This window comes from Leopardus geoffroyi, chromosome C3 (genome assembly GCF_018350155.1).
Source record: "Leopardus geoffroyi isolate Oge1 chromosome C3, O.geoffroyi_Oge1_pat1.0, whole genome shotgun sequence".
NCBI lineage: Eukaryota > Metazoa > Chordata > Mammalia > Carnivora > Felidae > Leopardus > Leopardus geoffroyi.
This window is the reverse complement of record NC_059338.1, coordinates 66,558,553-66,579,478: the sequence shown is the minus strand read 5'-3', so window position 1 is coordinate 66,579,478 and position 20,926 is coordinate 66,558,553. Positions and strand designations below refer to the sequence as shown.

Sequence of the window (20,926 nt, the reverse complement as noted above, 5' to 3'; positions counted from 1 at the left end):
AAGCAGCTTTAATCACTACCCCCTGGGCACTGGACGATCTGCCTGACTACTAACCTCTTTCTTGGCTCTCTCTGTCCTGCGCAGTTCTTGCCTTAAGCTTTCAACTTTTTGCATCACTAGGTCCACCTCTTCTTCCTTATCTCGGACATGGCGAGCAAGTTTCTGTTTTTGGGTGTGCAACTCTGTTAGCCGCTCATTGATCTCCATGAATTCCTGCATGGCCAGTTTCCTCTGACAGTGTGCGTCTTTCAGCTCTTTGGACTGGTTTTTTAATCGCTCACTAGCCTGGACTAGTTCCTACGGTTTCGTAAAAAGAATATAAGTTACCAATTCTGCAACCTAGGGACCAATTTTGGCCCTCAAAGCAGCCATCATGAAGTCGTGAAGAGCCAAAATTATTCATCTCAGGACAAAATGAAAAGGAATCAACTACTTTTGAACAGATATTAACAGCGTGGTGCTCTGTTCGCGTTCTCAGCTCCTTACGCTCATCTGCTAACTGCGATGGCACAGCTGATCGAACCTTCTAGTACCTTAGTTTCTACAAACAAATAAAGAGTATAGGAATACCAGAGGTGATGGTCAAAATAAAGATTTTGTGAAATGTAATGGATACTTGTGAGATGTTTGAAAATTATATTGAATCACTACAAATGATAAAAAACAAGGAATGCTCTTATGTGGAGACTATGCCTTAGGCCAGAAGCAAGGAGAGAAAGCTAAATAAACCCCCGGATGAAAGTGGGAGGAGAGGAGCTTAAGAAGACTCAGGTCAGGACAACCACCGGCCTCCGGGCAAAAGGAAATGCAAATCCTTTTTGAGAAAAGAGCCCCGATGAAACGTAGGTTTTTTAAGACACACAAATATGAGCGCACAACCACAGATTCCCAAGACCCAAAGAACAAACGACCATAAGCAAAGAACAGAAACAATAATAATAAACTCCAATGGGATTCGGACATTCAAATTGTCAAATAGTAACATAAAATGGAATGTTTGAGAAAGTAAAAAAAAAAAAAATCATGAAAATGGGAAAATGACAAAAGACTATTAAAAATGACCAGGGAGACTTATAAACAACTGTACAGAACATTTAGAAATGGGAAAAATACAAGTGTTAAAACTAAAGACCTGAATCTGCCAATAAAGTAAGCTCTATATTTATGAAGCAAGAAAAAGTGTTAAGGCTCAAACCCAGAAACTTAAAAAAAAATAAAATTGCATAGCACCAAATAAAAACAAATGACCTTAAAGGAAATCAGTGAAAAAAGACAAATCCTCTATCCTCTACCCTCTAAAACAAAAGGACAGACAGAGCAGACACTTAAGAAGTAACAACAGAAACAGGGAAAATGGAAAGAGTGAAGAAAAGTAATTAAAACTGTATACCCAGAAAAATTCCTGTTCACGTATGAGGCTAAAATAATTAGATTCATATAAATGAAAATGGACAGAATCACCATCAGATCTGTGCTAAATAGGAACCTCTAAAGATTTCTCTCAGGGAAAAGAAAAATAATTTTAAAAGCAAAGTCTATAGGAATGCAAGCTGGGGCAGCCACTCTAGAAAACAGTATGGAGGTTTCTCAAAAAACTAAAAACAGAACCACCCTATGACCCAGCAATTGCACTACTAGGCATTTATCCACGGGATACAGGTGTGCTGTTTCGAAGGGACACATGCACCCTTATGTTTATAACAGCACTATCAACAATAGCCAAAGTATGGAAAGAGCCCAAATGTCTATCGATGGATGAATGGATAAAGAAGATGTGGTATATATATACAATGGAGTATTACTCGGCAATCAAAAAGAATTAAATCTTGCCATTTGCAACTACGTGGATGGAACTGGAGGGTATTATGCTAAGTGAAATTAGAAAGACAAAAATCATATGACTTCACTCATATGAAGACTTTAAGAGACAAAACAGATGAACATAAGGGAAGGGAAACAAAAATAATATAAAAACAGGGAGGGGGACAAAACAGAAGAGACTCATAAATATGGAGAACAAACTGAGGGTTACGAGATGGCGGATGGGCTAAATGGGTCAGGGGCATTATGGAATCTATTCCTGAAATCATTGTTGCACTATATGTTAACTAATTTGGATGTAAATTTTAAAAAATAAAAAATAAAATTAAAAAAAAAAAAAGCAAAGTCTAATGACAGAGAAATGGGAGGGCCAAGACACTTGTGAACATAAATATGAATGTAAATATGCAGAGAAGACTGTATTATAAACATGTCTCGTTTGTAGAGCAAACAGAAAGGATATAAGTAAAATACTGTCAAAAATAACACAACAGTTGGAAAGAAGTAACAGAATTAGAGGTCCTTAAATTTTGGGGGTGATAATAATTGAGACTTTGTTAAATATGCATGATAATATTCAAGAGCAACAATTAAAAACTGTTAAAACAAGTAGTGAGAAATGTGGGAACAAAAACAAACAAAAACTCAATTAAATTTCAAGAAAAAATTATGCAAGATGGAAAAATTCTGGAGATTAGTTGCACAACATGAATATAATTTACACTGCTGAACTGTACATTTTAAAAATGGTTAGGATGGCATTCCATAGGACAGACTCAAAACAGATTACAAAGAAATTGCAAAATCATCATAGAAAAATTGGTGAACACATGATAATGAGAAATTTTGACTTGACAATCATTAATAGATAAACCAAGCAGTTAAAAAATACTGAATATAGAGATTATCAAACTTCATATATAGATGCTTGCACCCAATATTGGGAACATACATTCTTTTCAGGCATATAGTGAACATCTGAAAATGGAACAGTCTGTTTAGGCCATGAAACAAGTCTCAGCAGATTTCAAAGAACAGATATCAACAGTTCAAGTTCTTTGATAATATCACCATTACAAAAGAAATTTCTAAAAAGGCTAAATTCCATAATACCTCATTGGTCAAGAGAAAAGTCATAAAGCATGTTAAAATATTTAGAACTAAAAAAAAAGTTGAAAATATAAACAATAAAAATGTTCAGCACATATAATAAAATGAGAATGCAGTAAAAGGTTTACTTAGGGGGAGATTTATAGCTTGAAACACTTGTATTGAAACTAAAACAAAAGTTTAAATTTAGTGAAATTCCACATAGAAAGAGACAGAACACACTAATGCTTCCACCAACATAAGATAATAAAAATAAGAACATAAACTAATGAAAAAGAAATGTTATAATGAACAACAACAAAGCCAAAAGTTGAGAAAAATAATAAAATAGGCAAATACCTGGTGAGATCAAACAAAAAATAAATGCAAAAAGAAACAATGTTAAGAAAGAAAAAAAGACTATGACTACAAACCTGGAAAAGATTAAAAAAGCTAATAAAAGGATACAGTGAAAACTTTATGCCAATAAATTTGTTAACTTTTGAAATGAATGAATTCCTACAAAAATACAATTCATCAAAACTGCTTCAAGAAGAAACAGAATCCCTCAATAGTCCTGTAATGATTAAAGTACCTAAATAATAGTTAAAAAAACTCTCCCCATCCCCTCAGAGGGAGAGAATTTCCAAACTCAGATGGTTTTACAAGTGATTCCTCCAGTGTTTCAAGGAACAAACATTCTTATACAAACTTTTCTAGAGAAGAGAAAAAGAGACAATGCTACACAACTCATTCTAGGAGACCAATATAATCTTGATACCATAAAAAACACCAGAAAAATAAAAGAAAAAAATTACAAGCCAATTTTACTGATAAAAACAAATCAAATATCAAAAAAAAAAAAAAAAAAAAAAAAAACGGCATCAGCAAATCAGCTTCAGTGATATATAAAGTAGATAAGCATGAACTCTGGACTTAAACTTCTTGTGTTGGAATTCTAGCTCCATCACTTTCTAGCTCTATGATCTTGAGCAAGTGAGCTCAAGTGTATACTTAAGCAAGTGTACTTGACCTCTCTGTGCGTGGTCTCATCATTTATAAAATACTAATAACAACAGCAGCAACAATAACAATAATAATACCTAAATCACAAGGCTCTTATAAAGATTAAATGATCTAATATACGTAAAACACTCCAATAGCAGTGCCATTACATAAGTGTTACATACACTGGCATATTGTTATTTAGGAGGTAATATATGCACAATTGTGGTTTAACCCAGAAATGCAAAAATGGTTTAACATTAGAAAAAGTCTATAAATATAACTTACCAAACCAAGTCATTAAAGATCATATAATCACATCAATAAATATTAACAAATTCCTAGAAATCTGTTGTAATAGCGTACAGAAGAGCGTATTTAATAAGTCCGATACCCATTATAAAAATGATTAGCAAAATAGGAATAGAAGAGAACTTTCTTAACCTGATAAGAAGTGTTTACCAAAAACTTACAGAAAACATTATTAGTGGTGAAACAGTAAAGGCATTTTCTTTGAAATCAGGACTAAGACAGGAAAGCCTGCTATCACCAGTTCTATTCAACACTGTACTGTGGGTCCTAGCTAATACAGTGAGACAAGGAAAGAAAGAAAAGTCATAAAAATTAAAAGAAAAAACAAAACTGTCATTATTTGCAGAAAACCCTAAGAATCTCAAATATATTAGTACAATTAATAAGAATTTAGCAATGTTGCCGAAGCAAAATCAGTAAGAAACTATAAAGATACCATTTAAAATATGAAAAAAATAAAACAGTAAATTTAAAGGCAAATGAGACCTGCATTAAAATTTTATGTTAAAACATTTAAGATGTTAAAGATATGGTGAAATCTACCAAGTTTGTGGATGGAAAGACCGTGGGGCTCCAGAGGAAAGATTTTTATGGTTTTGTACAGACAGACCTTCCTAAAACTTTGTACTGAAAGTTGGGACCTGGGCTAAAAGCAAGCCTTATAAATTTATGACTAATTTAGAATGAGAAACTCGAAGAGATTTAACTCCTGGATGTATGTGCTTATATTTCAACAGAGGTGGGAGAGAGGAGCCTGGATCAGGGAGCCACCCTCTTTATAGAGCTGTAGGCTCTGGGCTTATCTTTCCCACTGGAGTGATTTATTTATATTCCAAAGGGTCCTAGACTCTTCTCTTTACATTTCCAAGGAGACTCTCAGAAGGATGGGTGGAGATGATGGGGGGCAGGGAGTAGGAAGCATCTGCCTCTCCTCCTTTATATAAAACACCCTCACGTTTTTAGGATTCCTTATCCACAACACAGACTCCATACATATACAGATGTATATACATACGTCTATGTGTGTGTGTGTGTGTGTGCGTGTGTGCGCGCGCGCGTGTGTGTATAGGGCTTTATCTATCCAGCTCTCATTGCACTGCCCCAGAGGTAAGACAGCACCCAGGGGAGCAGTGTGTGTACTTCTGCTGTATGTACATCACAATACTATGCTCTGGTCTTGAAATCTGTGTGTGCGTTTGGAATAATATTAATAAATGTGGATAGTAAGAACCTAAAGATTCAATGTTGTAATGATGTCAATTCTCCTGAAATGACTCTTCAGATTTAACACAATTTTAATCAAGATCTCATCACAGTTTTTAAGGAATGGAGAGGTGAGATAACAGAGTCATGCATAAATGGAAATGTGACAGGTGACGCTGCACGTCACTGTGGAAAAGAGGGCCTATTTAGTAAATGAACAACTATTAGCTACAGAGGAAAATTTGAAATTGGATCCCTATATCTCACATGATACAAAAAAATAAATCTGGTATGTTAAAATTTAAACACCAAAGGCCAAACTTTAAAATGTCAAAATAAAAACCGAGAACTTTAAAAAAAAAAAAAAACAACTGAGAATTTTAGCCTTAGGTTTCTTACATGAGCCAGCAAATCTCTAAAAAGAAAGATCAATATAGTTGACTACATTAAAACTCAGAACTTCTGTTACTCAAAAGCTCCCATAAAGAAAATGAAAAGTCAAGCCTCTAACTGGGAGGCATCTTAATATACACAACTGACAAAAGATCAATATAGAAATTTTCAAGAATTCTTAACAAATCGGTAAGAAAAAGACAAAAAAAAACCCAACAGGAAAATGTACAAAAGATACTGAGAGGCATTTCACAGAAGAAACAGAACTGATAAGTGGGCATACGTGAGATACTCAACCTCATTAGTAACTGGAGAAATTAAGACCATAAATAAAACATGGTTCTAGACCTAAAATACGAACTTCAATGGGGTTGGCCAAAATAATCTATCTAGTAACATGAAGTATTGTTGAATATAGACCGGGTGATGGGAGTGGGAGTGTAAATTGGTACAATCCGTGGAAAACGATTTGGCATTACCATAAAAAACAGAATATTTGCATTACTTATGACCCAATTATTCTACTCGTGATTCTGTGTACAAGTGTGTGCATATCAACATACATATTCAAGAACGTTCATTTATAGTGGCTATCAAGTGTAAGCAACTTTAATGTCTGTAGACAAACAACTGAATAGATAGATTCTGGAGCGTTCACATAATGGTGTACCATACAGCAGATAAATGAGTGCTCTGTAGTCCCATGGATGCATCTTAGAAATACAACGAGTGAAACAACAAACCGTGCAAAACTGCATGTACCACTTTACACAGCTCAGAAACAAGCCACACCAAGTAACGTATGTGTATTTTCATTTCCTGTGGCATTAAAAATTCTTTAGCCACCAGGTTTAATGGCTATATAATATTTCATCATATGAACTGGTCGGGCATTTTGGTAGTTTCTAATATTTTTCTTTTATAAATGTGGTAATTTGTTCTCTGTGAACAAATCTTTGCTTCAATGTCTGATTACCTTCTTGAGTTACATTTCGACAAATGGAATTATTACATCAAGGACTTTAGTATTTGAAGGCTTTGGATACCTGTTGCAAATTAGCTTTCCAGAAATAAGGTATCAGATTACAAGCTCATCTTCAGCATTTGGCACTGGCATTTTTATTTGTTTTCACTGAAGTATAACGAGCATAGAACGTTATGCTAGTTTCAGGTGCACAGCATAGTGATTGGACAGTTCTGTACGTTACTCAGTGCTCACCGTGATAGGCATAGTTACCCTCTGTCACCACACAGTGCTGTTAGAGTATTATATCCCCTATGCTCTACTTGTTATCTCCTATTATACATTATTTAGAGATTATAGTACTAAGGGATAAAAAGTATTTTTCAATAAGGAAATGACGGACAATAAGGAGAAGGGGATAAAAAAAATGACTGGCCAGGACTATGCCACAAAATTCATAATGTTCCTATTCCTTAAGTTAGATGGTAGGTTCAGAGACAGGCATTATATTATGTGCATCAAAACTCATAGAATGTTACGTTTATTCTTTTATATGTATCTAAAGAAAAAAATGTTAAAAAGATTATCTGCTGCCTGTAGGATATTAAGCATATCCCTTAAAATACCAATATAATATTTCTTTATAGCACTACCCTCTTCTCAAAATATACTAAAAAAGGATTTTTAACATTAAAACTTAATAAAATTGGCAAGATACTTGTTACTATAAATCTAGATGTTGGATTCTCATCTTTTTTATGTTTACTAAATTTGGCTAAATAATCCTACCTTTATATACATAACAGCTACCACTAGTATTATTATAATATTACTGTAATATTACTAAAACAAATATAACATCTGTTATAAATTCCAAATTTTATTAAGTTGACCATGAATTTAAATGGATCTGTACACAAAACTGCTTATAATTGCATTAAGAAAAAAGCAAGAAGATACTAATCAAATTCAATTTAACCTCTACAGCTTCCTCTGTCAGTCTTTTCGATTAGCTTCATCAGCAAAAGGTTATTTGTTTTATTTTTAATTGCCTCCATTTCTTTACTGGCAGCAAGACTTTAAGATCTTCCCCAAAAGAACTTCATTGTATTATCAATGATATACTGCATCACTGAATACAATTTACATAAGCCATAAACCACTCATTTCTTTTTTGTGTTGGCTAGTATTAATTCCAACATTTTTAAATTTGTTAATGAAAGGCAAAGTACACATTCTGAGTGGTTTAAGTAAAGTGTTTTTCTCTGGTGTGTATTATTTATGGGATGTGTTAGGTTGTCTTTGCTATTAATAAATTTTGTTGATGCTTCTAATACTGTTTAAGTATTATATCAAGTTCTTATGAAAATAACTTTAGCTTCTTCATCCGTGCTTTGAAAGATAAATTGACATTTTAAAAAATAATTAAAACATTAAAGAAATTTTTTATTCTAATCTTTTAAGAATGTTCATATGAGCAAATCACAATGAAAATATGCCTTTAGTTTTTATTTGTCCAAAGACATGACACATATCTCACTGTCTGCTTATTCCGTAATATTTTTAAAAATATTTACTTTTAATCAAGTCGTTTGATTAGACTTTTCAAAAGAACAGATGATTCTGAATGTCAAAAATCTTGACAGTATGTAAATGTCTTCATTACTAGCTATTACTCAAATGACACATACCAAAATAATTAAACATTTTACAACATATACTTTATGTTCTTGTAACTCATTACGAAAGCTTTTAGAATACAAATTAAATAAGATTAAGAATCTAAAACCGGGTTTAACAATCTATCCATGTATTTTTACCTTGTTTAATTCTTCCCTTTCTTGTTGTAGTGTTTTGATTTGTTTTTCATAAGCCTTGATTTGCCTAAAAGCATCATCTAGCTCTCTCCTCACAGCGTTGGCTTCCTCAAGTTGCTGTTCCAAGTGACTTGATTCTAAAAAGAGACAACAGTATTTATGGTAGTATTCATATAAAAACAAATGCTCGAAACCAAGGTTTTAAACAACTAAGTTGAAAAAAATAACATATCCTGAATTTGGTATTAGGCTTATAGACACCCCTTCCAGTATGACTATAACTCGCGACAATTAAGTGCTTGTCAAGTTCACTGAAGAAAGGGTACGGCTAACATCAGTGTGAAAGTGTGTAACACTTGCATGAAAAACGTCTTACATTTCTGTTAGAAAAAGAAGACCATACTTCCAGAAAAGTACCCTCAGAGCCAATTAAAAGCTTAAAACTATCAAAAAAATCAAAAGCAACAAACTGGACAAAACAGACCCATTTTCCTCTATGTTTGGTTATCAGCATTCCTGCGCTGACTTTAGTCAAATTATTATTAAGACGGCTGTGCTTCTCATGGCTGCAGGCCAGTTTCACTAGCGGTTATCTGAAGAACAAACTCTGATTTCGGAAAGTAAATACGCAAACGCCTCTGATCTAGGTCAGCTCCTCCATTTTCTAGAAGAAGAAATGGAGGCCAGGAGAGCTGGATATCTGGCCTGAGGTCACACTGCTAAATGGGTCTTGGAGCGGAGACGAGGACTCAGGAAATCCTGCATCGGCCTCTTCTTCTGGGAAAGCGACAATTCTTAACATTATCACTTCAGAAGAGTTATTACGAAACAGAACAGCCTCACTCATTTGAACACACTGCCTGCACAAAATTGGATAAATTGACACGAAATGGTCATGGCATCAGAAGTAGGTTGGCAAGCTGAAGAACTGAAGCCCACAAAACCGAGAAATCTACACACATTCACTGTCAATTTCTGCTCTTTACAAAACCTTCCCACTCGGAGAGTCATCCCCACACAGTAGCAGGAACACCTGCGAGCTTGCCAGAAATGCAGAATCTCGGGCCTCAACCCAGACCTAATGAATCAGATCCGTATTTTAACAAGATCCCCCGGGTCTGGCAAATTCAGGTGTGGGAATAGATGATGCACAAAGTATTGTGTATTGCTAAGTCCAACGCTTTCAATAAATGAAGTCACGTTCATAAGACACTGGTCCTACCGTAAAGAGATTCTGTGTGTATAGAGAGTCCTATAGCCAAGAAGTCACTTAAATGCGTCAGTGTATCCCATACTAACTGCTGCTGGAGTCCTTCAACAAAACAATTTACTGATATTCAGTGCCCTAAATTTATAGATTTATTAAGAGCTTATTGATCTGAGGTGTTTTGAGAGTGTAGACGCATTTATGGATACCACGGTTTTCAACGATTTTCAACAACATCTGTGAAGTTGCAAGTAACTAGTTTTTGTTCTGTCTCAACAGAATAACGTTAGCAGTCTAATTTAATAAATGTTTTACTTGAAGAACACTGCAACATCACAGGATGTTTAACCTTAAAGATCATGGGATATTTAGTCTTATGTTCTGCAAAGTGTATTTTATCATTTTCTCAAGTTTCAGCATTTCCTGCAGGAATTTTTCTGTTTATACTAATTTCCTTGAAACATTTTTAAGTGATACTTTCCTGTTATTTTAAGGTTTTAACATTTTTAAGATGTCGAAAGTTTACTTTTTTTTTTACTTTTTTTTTTTAACGTTTTTATTTTTGAGACAGAGACAGAGAGAGAGAGAGAGAGAGAGAGAGAGCATGAGCGGGGGAGGGGCAGAGAGAGAGGGAGACACAGAATCAGAAACAGGCTCCAGGCTCTGAGCCATCAGCCCAGAGCCCGACGTGGGGCTCGAACTCACGGGCCATGAGATCGTGACCTGAGCTGAAGTCGGATGCCTAACTGACTGAGCCACCCAGGCGTCCCTCAAAAGTTTATTTCTAATAATTAGGAGTCAAAATTTAGTATGTGACATGGCTGACTTTTGTCCTTTGAGGGTCTAACTTTGGTCCTGTTCATGGCTACGGTGTGCCAGCCTGAAGCAGTCATTTGGCATGCATTGTGATCCCGTCTCATTCGCCTACTTTCTTCTACTCTGAAGAGTCTTTCCCCAGCGTGGTGAAGGTTTTCTGCAAATTACTGAGTCATTCGCTTATCTCTACTGCTTTTTATTAGCAACAAAAATGAAATCAGTGTTTTATAAACTGTCTGCATCACATCAAGTTTACAGCAAAACGACTCCATGGGGCGGCTTCGGTGGCGGCCTTCAGTGGTTTATGGTTCCCTTTCAATGTGCGTTAAATTTTGGTTTTATCTCAGCCATGTCACTTTGGTTGCTTTGCAATGGAGTTGGTAAGTGTATCTGTGAATTATATGTCAGGTTTTCGTGTTTCACACAGAAGGGTTGGAGAAGACAAGCTCACTCGATTATTTATAAAAGCTTCCAATCTGATACACACAGAATTATGCATTCCCCAAAGATAAAAACCCCAACTCAAGAAAAATCCAGAATACACTGAATTTTGGCCGACAACTATCAAATGGCTAAGGCACATGAACATTTACTTTCACTACAACAAATGGTGAATTCAATGAAGACTTTGAAAGAAATCCTCAGTGGGGCGCCTGGGTGGTTTAGTTGGTTGGGCGTCTAACTTCGGCTCAGGCCATGATATCTCGGTTTGTGAGTTCGAGCCCCGCATCAGGCTCTGTGCTGACAGCTCAGAGCCTGGAGCCTGCTTGGGATTCTATGTCTCCCTGTCTCTCTGCCCCTCCCATGCTCATGCTCTGTCTCCGTCTCTCAATAATAAATAAAAAACGGTAAAAAAAATTTTTTTTTAAATAAAAAAAGAAAGAAAGAAATCCTCAGAGACTATCAAAAAATACCTCACGCAACACAATGAGCCATACCATTCTAGGCCAAGTAACTAAAAAGCAGTTTTCGTGAGTAAAGAGCAGAAGCAGACCAGCACAACAGGCTAGCACACTCCAACCAAATGGTTCCTAGCTCACTGCTGCTAGGACAGCTGGGAAATTCAATCATTCCTATGAGGATTTAATAAGGGACAAAAACACAATAAGGAAATTTTCTTTGCACTGTGTGGCATGGAAGAGAAATATTAAATAGACTCTGTCTTGAAGGAGATAACCAGGTCAGGAAGATAAAGAGTAACACCCCACAAATCATAAATGAAGCAGAAACACAAATGTAGATCGTGTGGCAGGTTCTATGGGAGCTAGGGGAGGAGGACCGGGGAAGAGGCCACGGCTACCTCGGGACTCGATGTGGAGCATGGACGACCCACGAGGGGCGAGGACTGTGACCAGGGCGGCGTTAGAAGCACAGTCAAAGCACCTCTTCCTGATCTGTGCACAGTATCACCGCTTCTCCCTTACGTTCTGATTCCTAAAATAACCCTTCTGAGATGGGAAGAGATCTGACTTCCAATCATGACGGGGAAACAGGTTCCCCTATACCTACCCCTCTCCCTCCATTCCCTATCCTTCTCCTTCATTTACATGATGCAGGGCAGTGTGTGTGTGTGTGTGTGTGTGTGTGTGTGTGTGTGAGAGAGAGAGAGAGAGAGAGAGAGAGAGAGAGAGAGAGAGAGGGAGGGAGGGAGGGAGGGAGGGAGGGAGGGAGAGGGGAATAGTTAGTTTAGGGTTGGAGAGACAGACAAACCACCCATCTCCAGGCAACAAAAGAAAGGGGGTTACAAAGCACATTAGAGATTACAATAATTACTCAGGAAACAAGAAACCATTCCCATATCTTCTCAGGGAAAAATATCAAATGAGAGTATGAATTTATACTTTCATCTGCTGAGTGTCCATTAGATGACACAAGGAAACTCTGTCTTACCTTCTTGGGAGTTTGGAGTGTGATAAGGAAAGAAGATTTTAAAAAGAAATTTTAAGTAATTATAACTTTATTAAAATTTTCTAGGAGTCTCAATATATTGGAGAACACTGCCATAGGGAAAGAAAAGATATACAGGCACTGGTGGTGTGTAATTGTCTACACAAAGATCTAGCTTAAGAAGTAGCTAACAGAAGGGCACCGACTCTTGATTTCGGCTCAGGTCGTGATCTCACAGCTTCTGAGATCGAACCCCAAGTTGGGCTCTGTGCTGACAGTGTATAGCCTGCTTGGGATTCTCTCTCTCCCTCCCTCCCTGTTTGCCCCTCCCCCGCTCATACATACGGTCTCTCGCTCTCTCTCATAAAAACACATAAATTAAAAAAAAAAAGGTGATTTGGACTTTTCTTTAAAGCCAGGACTATAGTCAAGGCTACTCGTAGGGCAGGTTCCTAGAAGAGCCTATTTTCTATTATCTCTAGCTTTTACATCGAAATGTTTAGGATAGCGTGGGTTTAACTGTGAATGAGACACAGAGGTTATCCCCAGCCTTACCACTCTGCCTCCAGTACCGAGTATAATTTCTGGTATGGAACAATACCTCAATAAGGATGTTTATGGGCTCAACTGAGAAGGACTGTGTTGCCAGTGGGAACATAATGGCACAGCCACTGCGGAAAATGGTTCGGCAATTCCTAAAAATACTGAACATGAATTTCCGTACAAATTCGGGAATTCTACTTCTGGACTTGATATATGTTCCCTCATGTGCAAGGCGGCACTATTTACAATAAACAAAATGGGGAAGCAACCCAAGTGCGTCGGTGACGAACGTAAAAACAGAAGGGAGTATTTGCATACACGCAGAATGTTGTAGAAGACAGGACATCCGACACAGGCTACAACATGGGTGAACCGTGAAGACGCTGCTAAGTGAAGTCAGCCAGCCACGGAGGGACAAATACTTTATGACTGCACTCACGTGAGGCTCCCAGAGCAGTCAAATGCAGAGACGCAGAAAGAACAGCGGGTGCCAGGGGCTGGGTGTGGGAGGACCGGGCAGCTGGTGTTTGATGGGCGGAGAGTTTCCGTCTGGGAAGATACTGGGCTGCGGGGACGGAGCATGACAGCCGCACAGCACGTGAATGTGTTATATACCACTGATGTGACACTTAGACATGGTTAAAATGGTCACTTTATGTTATGTACATTTTACCGCAATAGGTAAAAAGAGGTTTAAAAATGAATGAATGATGGAAAAAAAAGAACGAGATGGGATGGAATCCTGGGCACACTGAGACCAGCACACGCCCCCAAGAGCTGCTGGGAAGGAAGAATGCTAAAAACAGGATCCGCCCTTTCTCTTCACCTCGGTTTCACTGGTTCTGCCCCACCCCTGGGAAAAGCTAAAATAGAACGAGTGAAAAGCAGTCCTATAGCCTCTGCATTTAGGGAGTAAGTAGGAGGAAAGTGAAGAAGGAAATCTCCATCAACAGGTCAACGGTAACCAATTTCCCCAGTTAGAGGCCTCCTTCCAGGCACCGCTGACTTGTACGTAAGGGGTGAGTGTGTCGCGAATTGCCCGGAAAGACGTATTAGGAAGACATCTTGGGAAGCGGTCGGACGTTTCCAAGAGCGAAGTTTCACTGGTCACTCATCAACCCATACTGACTTGGGCTTTTTACGTGTCACACACTCTTCCGTGCACTTGGACGTATCAGTGAAAGAACCAAGTTCCTATTTTCAAGAAGCTTACTATCCAGCAGTCAGGCGAGGGAAGTAAAGCAATATACAAATAAAAACCTATATCAGTGGTAACACGTATTCTAGAGGAGCTTAAGTTCACGGTGAGGAATGTTTTTGGCAAACAAGCAAAAATAAATGAATGAAGAAGGAAGGAATGAGAGAAGGAGGAGGGAAGGAAGAGGGAGTGGAGAAAGAAAAGAGAAAACAACAACGAAATAGCGAAAACTCAGAATGTGACCGAGGAGAACTAAGCGTAGTTCACTTCGGCAGAAATCTGGAGACGCAGCGACATGCAGGATAACGAAGGGCCTTGGAAACAGAGCTGAGCTGTTTCACTTTCACCCAGGAGCCAGCAGGCATCCACGGAAGACACGTTAGGACGTGTGCAGAAGCTGTGACATGATCGGATCTACATTTGAAGAGCTTACTCTGGAGACTTCTGCTTCCAGAAAGAAGGATTAGATACATTTCCCCTCTTCCCTGGACATCATACATAAAACAAACATAAGAAAAATGAAATTTGGAGAGAAGAAAAAGGATGACCGATGGGGACAAGGGAACCTGAAACTGTGATGTCAGGAACACTGGACCAACACAGCAGGAAGTTCTCTGGGTTTTCTTTGCGGTTCATTTTTCCCAGACACAGAGCCAAAGAAACTGGCGATCCAGAAATGCCAACAGGGGCAGCAAATAAAAGCCCCGACAGAAGCCTACTCTTTCTACCCAAAGGACCAGGAAAGGGGCAAATTAGCAAGACCGAAAACTTTCAGGAAGCAACTGTTCCCCTCAAGTTAAACAATAGAAACAGCTTCCTCCACAACCACGTCTGTCAGCGAAGGACACGTGAGGAGCCAGACCTCAATCACGTCAGGCTATGATGAAGCACCCAGAAACAGACACACCATGAGGCATGAGGGTACTCAGAGGACTGCTAAAGGGCCACTGGCCGTAACACGCGCGTTTCACATGCAATGTCCGTGGAGACCACATGGGCAACTAGCACTTCTGCACCCCCCAGCGGCAGTGGTGAGGTTGTCCACCGTCCCCGCGTTGGGCTGGTGTCAGAGAAGGAAGAACGTCCGCCACTGCCCGGCGGTACGAGGGCAATGCCCACCACCGAGTTGGTGGAAACCCAATCTCCTCCGGGAATAACGAGGGGCCCTTCTCTGGGTGTCGCGGGAGGCCAAGTGGGGAAAGTGAACCTCCACCTCAACCTGGCAAGCCACTGCTGCTGGAGTGGTATCGGGAAAAGCTGGCGAAAATGGAAAAGTGCAAATAAGATCCAGAGTCACTAACTGAAAATCAGTCATCCTATCGGGAACTAGGAAAATCTCAACTTGAATGAGAAAAGGAAATCAACAGATGCAGACGATGAAATAATAGAGATGTTAGAAATATCTGGCAAGACATTAAACCAGCTATGATAAAAATGCTCCACCGAGCAATTACGGACATATCTGAAATAAATGAACGAACAGAAGACTCAAGCGAAGATACACCAAGTCTCAGCAAAGAAACAAGTTTACAAAAAACAAAATGGAAAATTTAGAAATAAATGTAAAAAAAATCTGGATTGTTGGGTTCCACAGAGGAACCCATCAGAAGATTCTTTCCATCACAGGAAAGAATCAGTGAAATGGAAGATAAAGCAGTAGAAATTGACCAATCTAAATAGTGGGGGGAAAAAAACAGAATGAAAACAAAAATGAACAGAGACCCAATGATTTGTGGATCGATAACAAAAGATGTAACATCTAAGTCATCAGTAGGCAGGTCTGTAAAAGTACTCAAAGTAATTAAGTGGAAAAACGTGGAAAGACACATTTATGTGTCTTTATTACAGAAGAGGAACAAATCCCAAACAGAATAAACCCCAAGAAAACCATGCCAAAACACACCATTAAACATCAGAGAACTATAAAAGAAGAAAAACCTTGCAAGCAGCCAGAAAAAAACAACACCCTAGATAAAGGGGGGAAAAAACCCTCAGAATGACTGTGATTTTCTCCTCATAAACCACAGAGTCCTAAGGAAAGTGGTACAATATTTTTCAGATGCTTAAACAAAAAACTATCAACGCAGAATCCTATGTCCTGTAAAAATATTCTTTAGTCATAAAGAGAAAACTAAGACATTCTCAGATGAATAAAAACTAAGAGAATTTGCTGATAGCAGGGTTGTCTTTAAAAAAAAATGGCTAAAGGAAGGGGCAACCCAGGTGGCTCAGTCAGTTAAGTGTCTGACTTTGGCTCAGGTTATGATCTCACGGTTTATGAGTTCAAGCCCCACGTCAGGCTCTGTGCTGACAGCTCAGAGCCTGGAGCCTGATTGGGATTCTGTGTCTCCCCCTCTCTCTTTGCCCTTTCCCTACTCGCACACACACTCTCCCTCAAAAATAAACAAACATTAAAAAAAATTTTTTTTAAATGGCTAAAGGAAATCCTCTAAACAGAAAATAAGAGAACAAGGAGCTCATCAATATCAAAAAGGAATACAGAGCATGGTATATAAAAATTGGGTAAATTGGGTCACCTGGGTGGCTCAGTCAGTTAAGGGTCCAACTTCAGCTCACAGTTTATGAGTTCAAACCATGCATCAGGCTCTGTGCTGTGAGCAGAGTCTGCTTCAGATCCTCTGCCCCTCCTCCACTTGTGTGTGTGTGTGCATGCTCTCTCTCAAAAATAAGCATTTAAATAAATAAATAAATAGATAGATAAATAAATATTTTAAAACATGGGTAAATCCATAAGGATTTTCTTCTCCTCCTAAGCTTTCTAAATTATATTTCACAACTATAATTGTTATCAACATACAACAGACTGTTATAACTAAAATACTTTATGTCAGCCTCATACTAAGCATAAAGCAAAAAGCTACAGTAGGAATACAAAAGATAAAGAAAGGGGAATCAGAATTTAACACTATAGAAAATGATTAACTTACAAATGAAGTCAGTTAAGAGAGGAACTTAAACAAAGGAACTACAAAACACTCAGAAAACAGTAAGATGACATTAGCAAATCCCAATCTTTTATTACTTTAAATATAAATGGATTAAATTCTCCAACAACAAGACCTAGAGTGGTTGGATGAATTAAACCAAGACGCAATTATATGCTGTCTATAAAAGCCTCACTTCAGCTTTAAGGAGACACAAAGGCTCAAAATGAAGGGATGGAACAAGGTATTTCATCCAAGTGGAAACCAAAAGAAAACAAGGGTAGCTATAGTTAGACAAAATAGATGTTAAGTCAAAAATAGTAACAAGTGACAAAAAAAGCTACCATATGACAATAAAAAGGTCAATTTATCAAGAAGGTATGACAATTATAAATACATATGCACCTAACACCGTAGCATCTAAATATACTGAGCAGATACACCAGATCTGAAGGGATAAATAAACAATACGATAAAGTAGGGACTTCAATACCCTACTTCCAACATTGGATACATCATCTAGACAGAAAACCTATAAGGAAATGTGAATTATATGTGAAAGGAATGTGAATTATACTTTAGAACAAGTGGATCTAACAGACATATATAGAACATTCCCTCCAATAGCAGCAGAATATACATTCTTCCCAAACACACATGGAACATTCTCCAGGATAAACAGATTAAAAAACAAGCGAGGTTACAAAACAAGTCTTATTTAATTTTTTGAAAGAAAATGTTAATGTTTATTTATTTTTGAGAGAGCGAGCGAGCAAGTGCAGGGAAGGGGCATAGAGAGAGAGGGAGACATGAATCTGAAGTAGGCTCCAGGCTCTGAGCTGTCAGCACAGAGCCCAATGTAGGGCTCAACCCCACAAACTGTGGAATCATGACCTGAGCCGAAGTTGGACACTTAACTGTCTGAGCCATGTGGGCACCTCACAAAACAAGTCTTAAGAAATTTAGCAAACGATACCAAGGATCTTTTCCAAGCACAAAAGTATGACATTAGAAATCAATAAAGGACAAAACTTGAAAATTCATAAAAATGTGGAAATTGAACAACACACTCCCAAATAACCAATGGATCACAAAAAGAAATTAAAAAGGAAATTAAAAAGATATCTTGTAACAGACAAAAATGGAAACTCTATATGCCATATGAAATATGGCAAATGCAGTTCTAAGAAGGAAGTTCATGGCAATAAACACCTCTACATTAAAAAAATGAAAGACCTCAAACACCTAAATCTAAAGTTAGCAGAAGAAAGGAATTAACAAAGATCAGAGAAACAATAAATGAAACAAACATCAGGAAAACAAAGAAAAGATCAATGTAACTAAGAGATTGTTTTTGGACAGTCAAAATGGCAAAACTTTAGCTAGACTTAAAAAAAAAAAACGACAACTCATATAAATAAAATCAGAAAGAGGAAACATTTCAATGGGCAGCACATACAAAGATCATAAGAGACTACTATGAACAATTACATGCCAGCAAACTGGATAACCTAGAAAAACGGATAGATTTATAGAAACATAAAACCAAACAAAACTGAATTGTGAATAAATTAAAAAATCTAAACAGACCAATAATGCTAAAGATACCGAATTAATAATCAAAAACCTCCAAACAAAGAAAAACCCAGGACCTGGTGGTTTTACTGGTGAATTCTAACAAAACTTGTAAAAAGAATTAACACCAATCCTTCTTGAACTCTTCCCAAAAATGAAAGAGGAGGGAATACGTTCAAACTCATTTTATGAGGCCAGCACTACACTGATACCACAGCCAAAGAGCACCAAAAGCAAAGATCAACAAGTGGGACAACATTGAACTTACTTCTGGAGAGCAAAGGAAACCATCTGCAACATAAAAAGGCAACCTAATGGATGGGAGAAAATACCTGCAAATCACATATCTGAGAAGGGGTTAATACAGAAAATATATTTTAGAAACTTGTAAAACTCAATGGTAAACAAACAATCTGATTAAAAAATGGGCAGAAGATCTGAATAGACTTTTTCTTTTTTTTTTCCCCCTAAAGAAGACATAAAGATGGCCAACAGGTACATGAAAAGGTGCTCAACGTCATAAATTATCGGGTCAATGCCAATCAAAACCATGATGAGGTATCACCTCGCACCTGTTGGAATGGCTGCTGTCCAGAGACAAGATATAACAAGTGTTGTTATAAACAAGTGTTATAAACAAGTGTTGCAGATAAAAAGGAATATTTGTGCACTGTTAGTGGAAACGTAAATTGGTACAGCCACTTTGGAAAACATGGAGGCTCTTCAAAAAATTGCAAATAGGGGCACCTGGGTGGCTTGGTCGATTAAGCGCCCGACTTCAGTTCAGGTCACAGTCTCATGGTCATGGCCCCGTGCTGGGCTCTGTGCTGCCAGCTCAGAGCCTGGAGCCTGCTTCAGATGCTGTGTCTCCCTCTCTCTCTGCCCCTCCCCCGGTTGCAGACTGTCTCTGTCTCTCTCAAAAATAAATAAATTAATTAATTAAAAATAGAACTACTGGAGGATCTAGCAATTCCACTTCTGATTATTTATCCAAAGAAAACAAAAACACTGAATTGAAAAGATATGCATTCCATGTTCACTGCAGCATCATTCACAAGCATCAAGACACGGAAGAACTTAAATGTCCGATGATGGATAGGTGGATAAATAAAACGTGGGGTGTATGCACAATGGAATACCACTGAGCCATTAAAATAAGCACTATCTTGCCATTGGCAACAAAGTGGATAGACCTTGAGGGAATTATGCTAAATAAAGGCAGTCAGAGAAAGACAAATACTGCATGATCTCACTCAATGTGTGGCATCTAAAATAACCAAAAAAGTGAACTCAGAGAACAAATTGGTGGTTCCAAGAGGCAGGGGTGCAAGGGCATGTTAAAGGAGTGAAGGTGATCACAGGTACAAATTTCTAGTTACATAATGCCTAAGTCCTGGGGAGGCAATGCACAGCATGAGGACTACAGCTAATAATTCTGTACCACATACTGAAAAGTCGTTGAGAGAGTAGCTCTTAAAATTTCTAAGCACAAGAAAAAAAATCTGTAACTACGTGTGCTGATGGTAACTGGACTTCCTGTGGTGGTCATTTCACAATATATACAAATACTGAACCATTATGTGCACACCTAAAACTAATTAATATAATGTTGTATGTCAACTATATCTCAAAAAGGAAACAGAAAAATAAAAGAATGAAAACAAAAACAAAGGCAGTACAAAAAACAAAAAAAAGAAAGAAAAAAAAGAAAGGCAGAAAACCAAAGACCAATATTCTTCATATATACGAATGCCAAAATCCTTAACAAAATACTAGGAATTAAATTCAGTAACACATAAAAATAATTATACACCATGACCAGTGATGTATATATTCCAGGGATGTAAGTTTGGTCCAATATTTCAAAATCAATCTAATCCACCATATTTATAGGCTAACAAAAGGGGGAAAAAATCACATGTTCATATCGATAAATGCAGAAAAAACACTTGACAAATTTCGACAACTATCTGTGATAAAAACTCTCAGAAATACAGAAATAGATGTGTACTTCTGACTTGGTAAAGAGCACCGATAAAAAATGTGTAGCTAATATTACGCTTGAGGGCAAAACACTGAAGGCTTCCCCCTAAGACTGGGAAGAAAGCCAGGATGTATATTCTCATCACTCTTCTCCAACACAGCGCTGGG

General features: G+C 37.7%; 1 protein-coding gene across 15 annotated transcripts in view; it reads right to left on the bottom strand.

Moving 5' to 3' along the window:
• CDC42BPA (CDC42 binding protein kinase alpha) overlaps nt 1-20,926 on the bottom strand; it is a 320,829-nt gene that overhangs the window by 121,064 nt on the left and 178,839 nt on the right. For 12 of the 15 annotated variants that reach the window (XM_045453221.1, XM_045453229.1, XM_045453222.1 and 9 more), the window contains 2 exons: nt 8,608-8,741; nt 55-297 (listed from right to left, as the gene is read on the bottom strand). In XM_045453221.1, coding sequence (XP_045309177.1) covers nt 55-297; nt 8,608-8,741 — 377 coding nt within the window. The remainder of the gene's footprint in view (nt 1-54; nt 298-8,607; nt 8,742-20,926) is intronic. The other 3 variants (XM_045453232.1, XM_045453235.1, XM_045453237.1) reach the window with 1 other exon arrangement.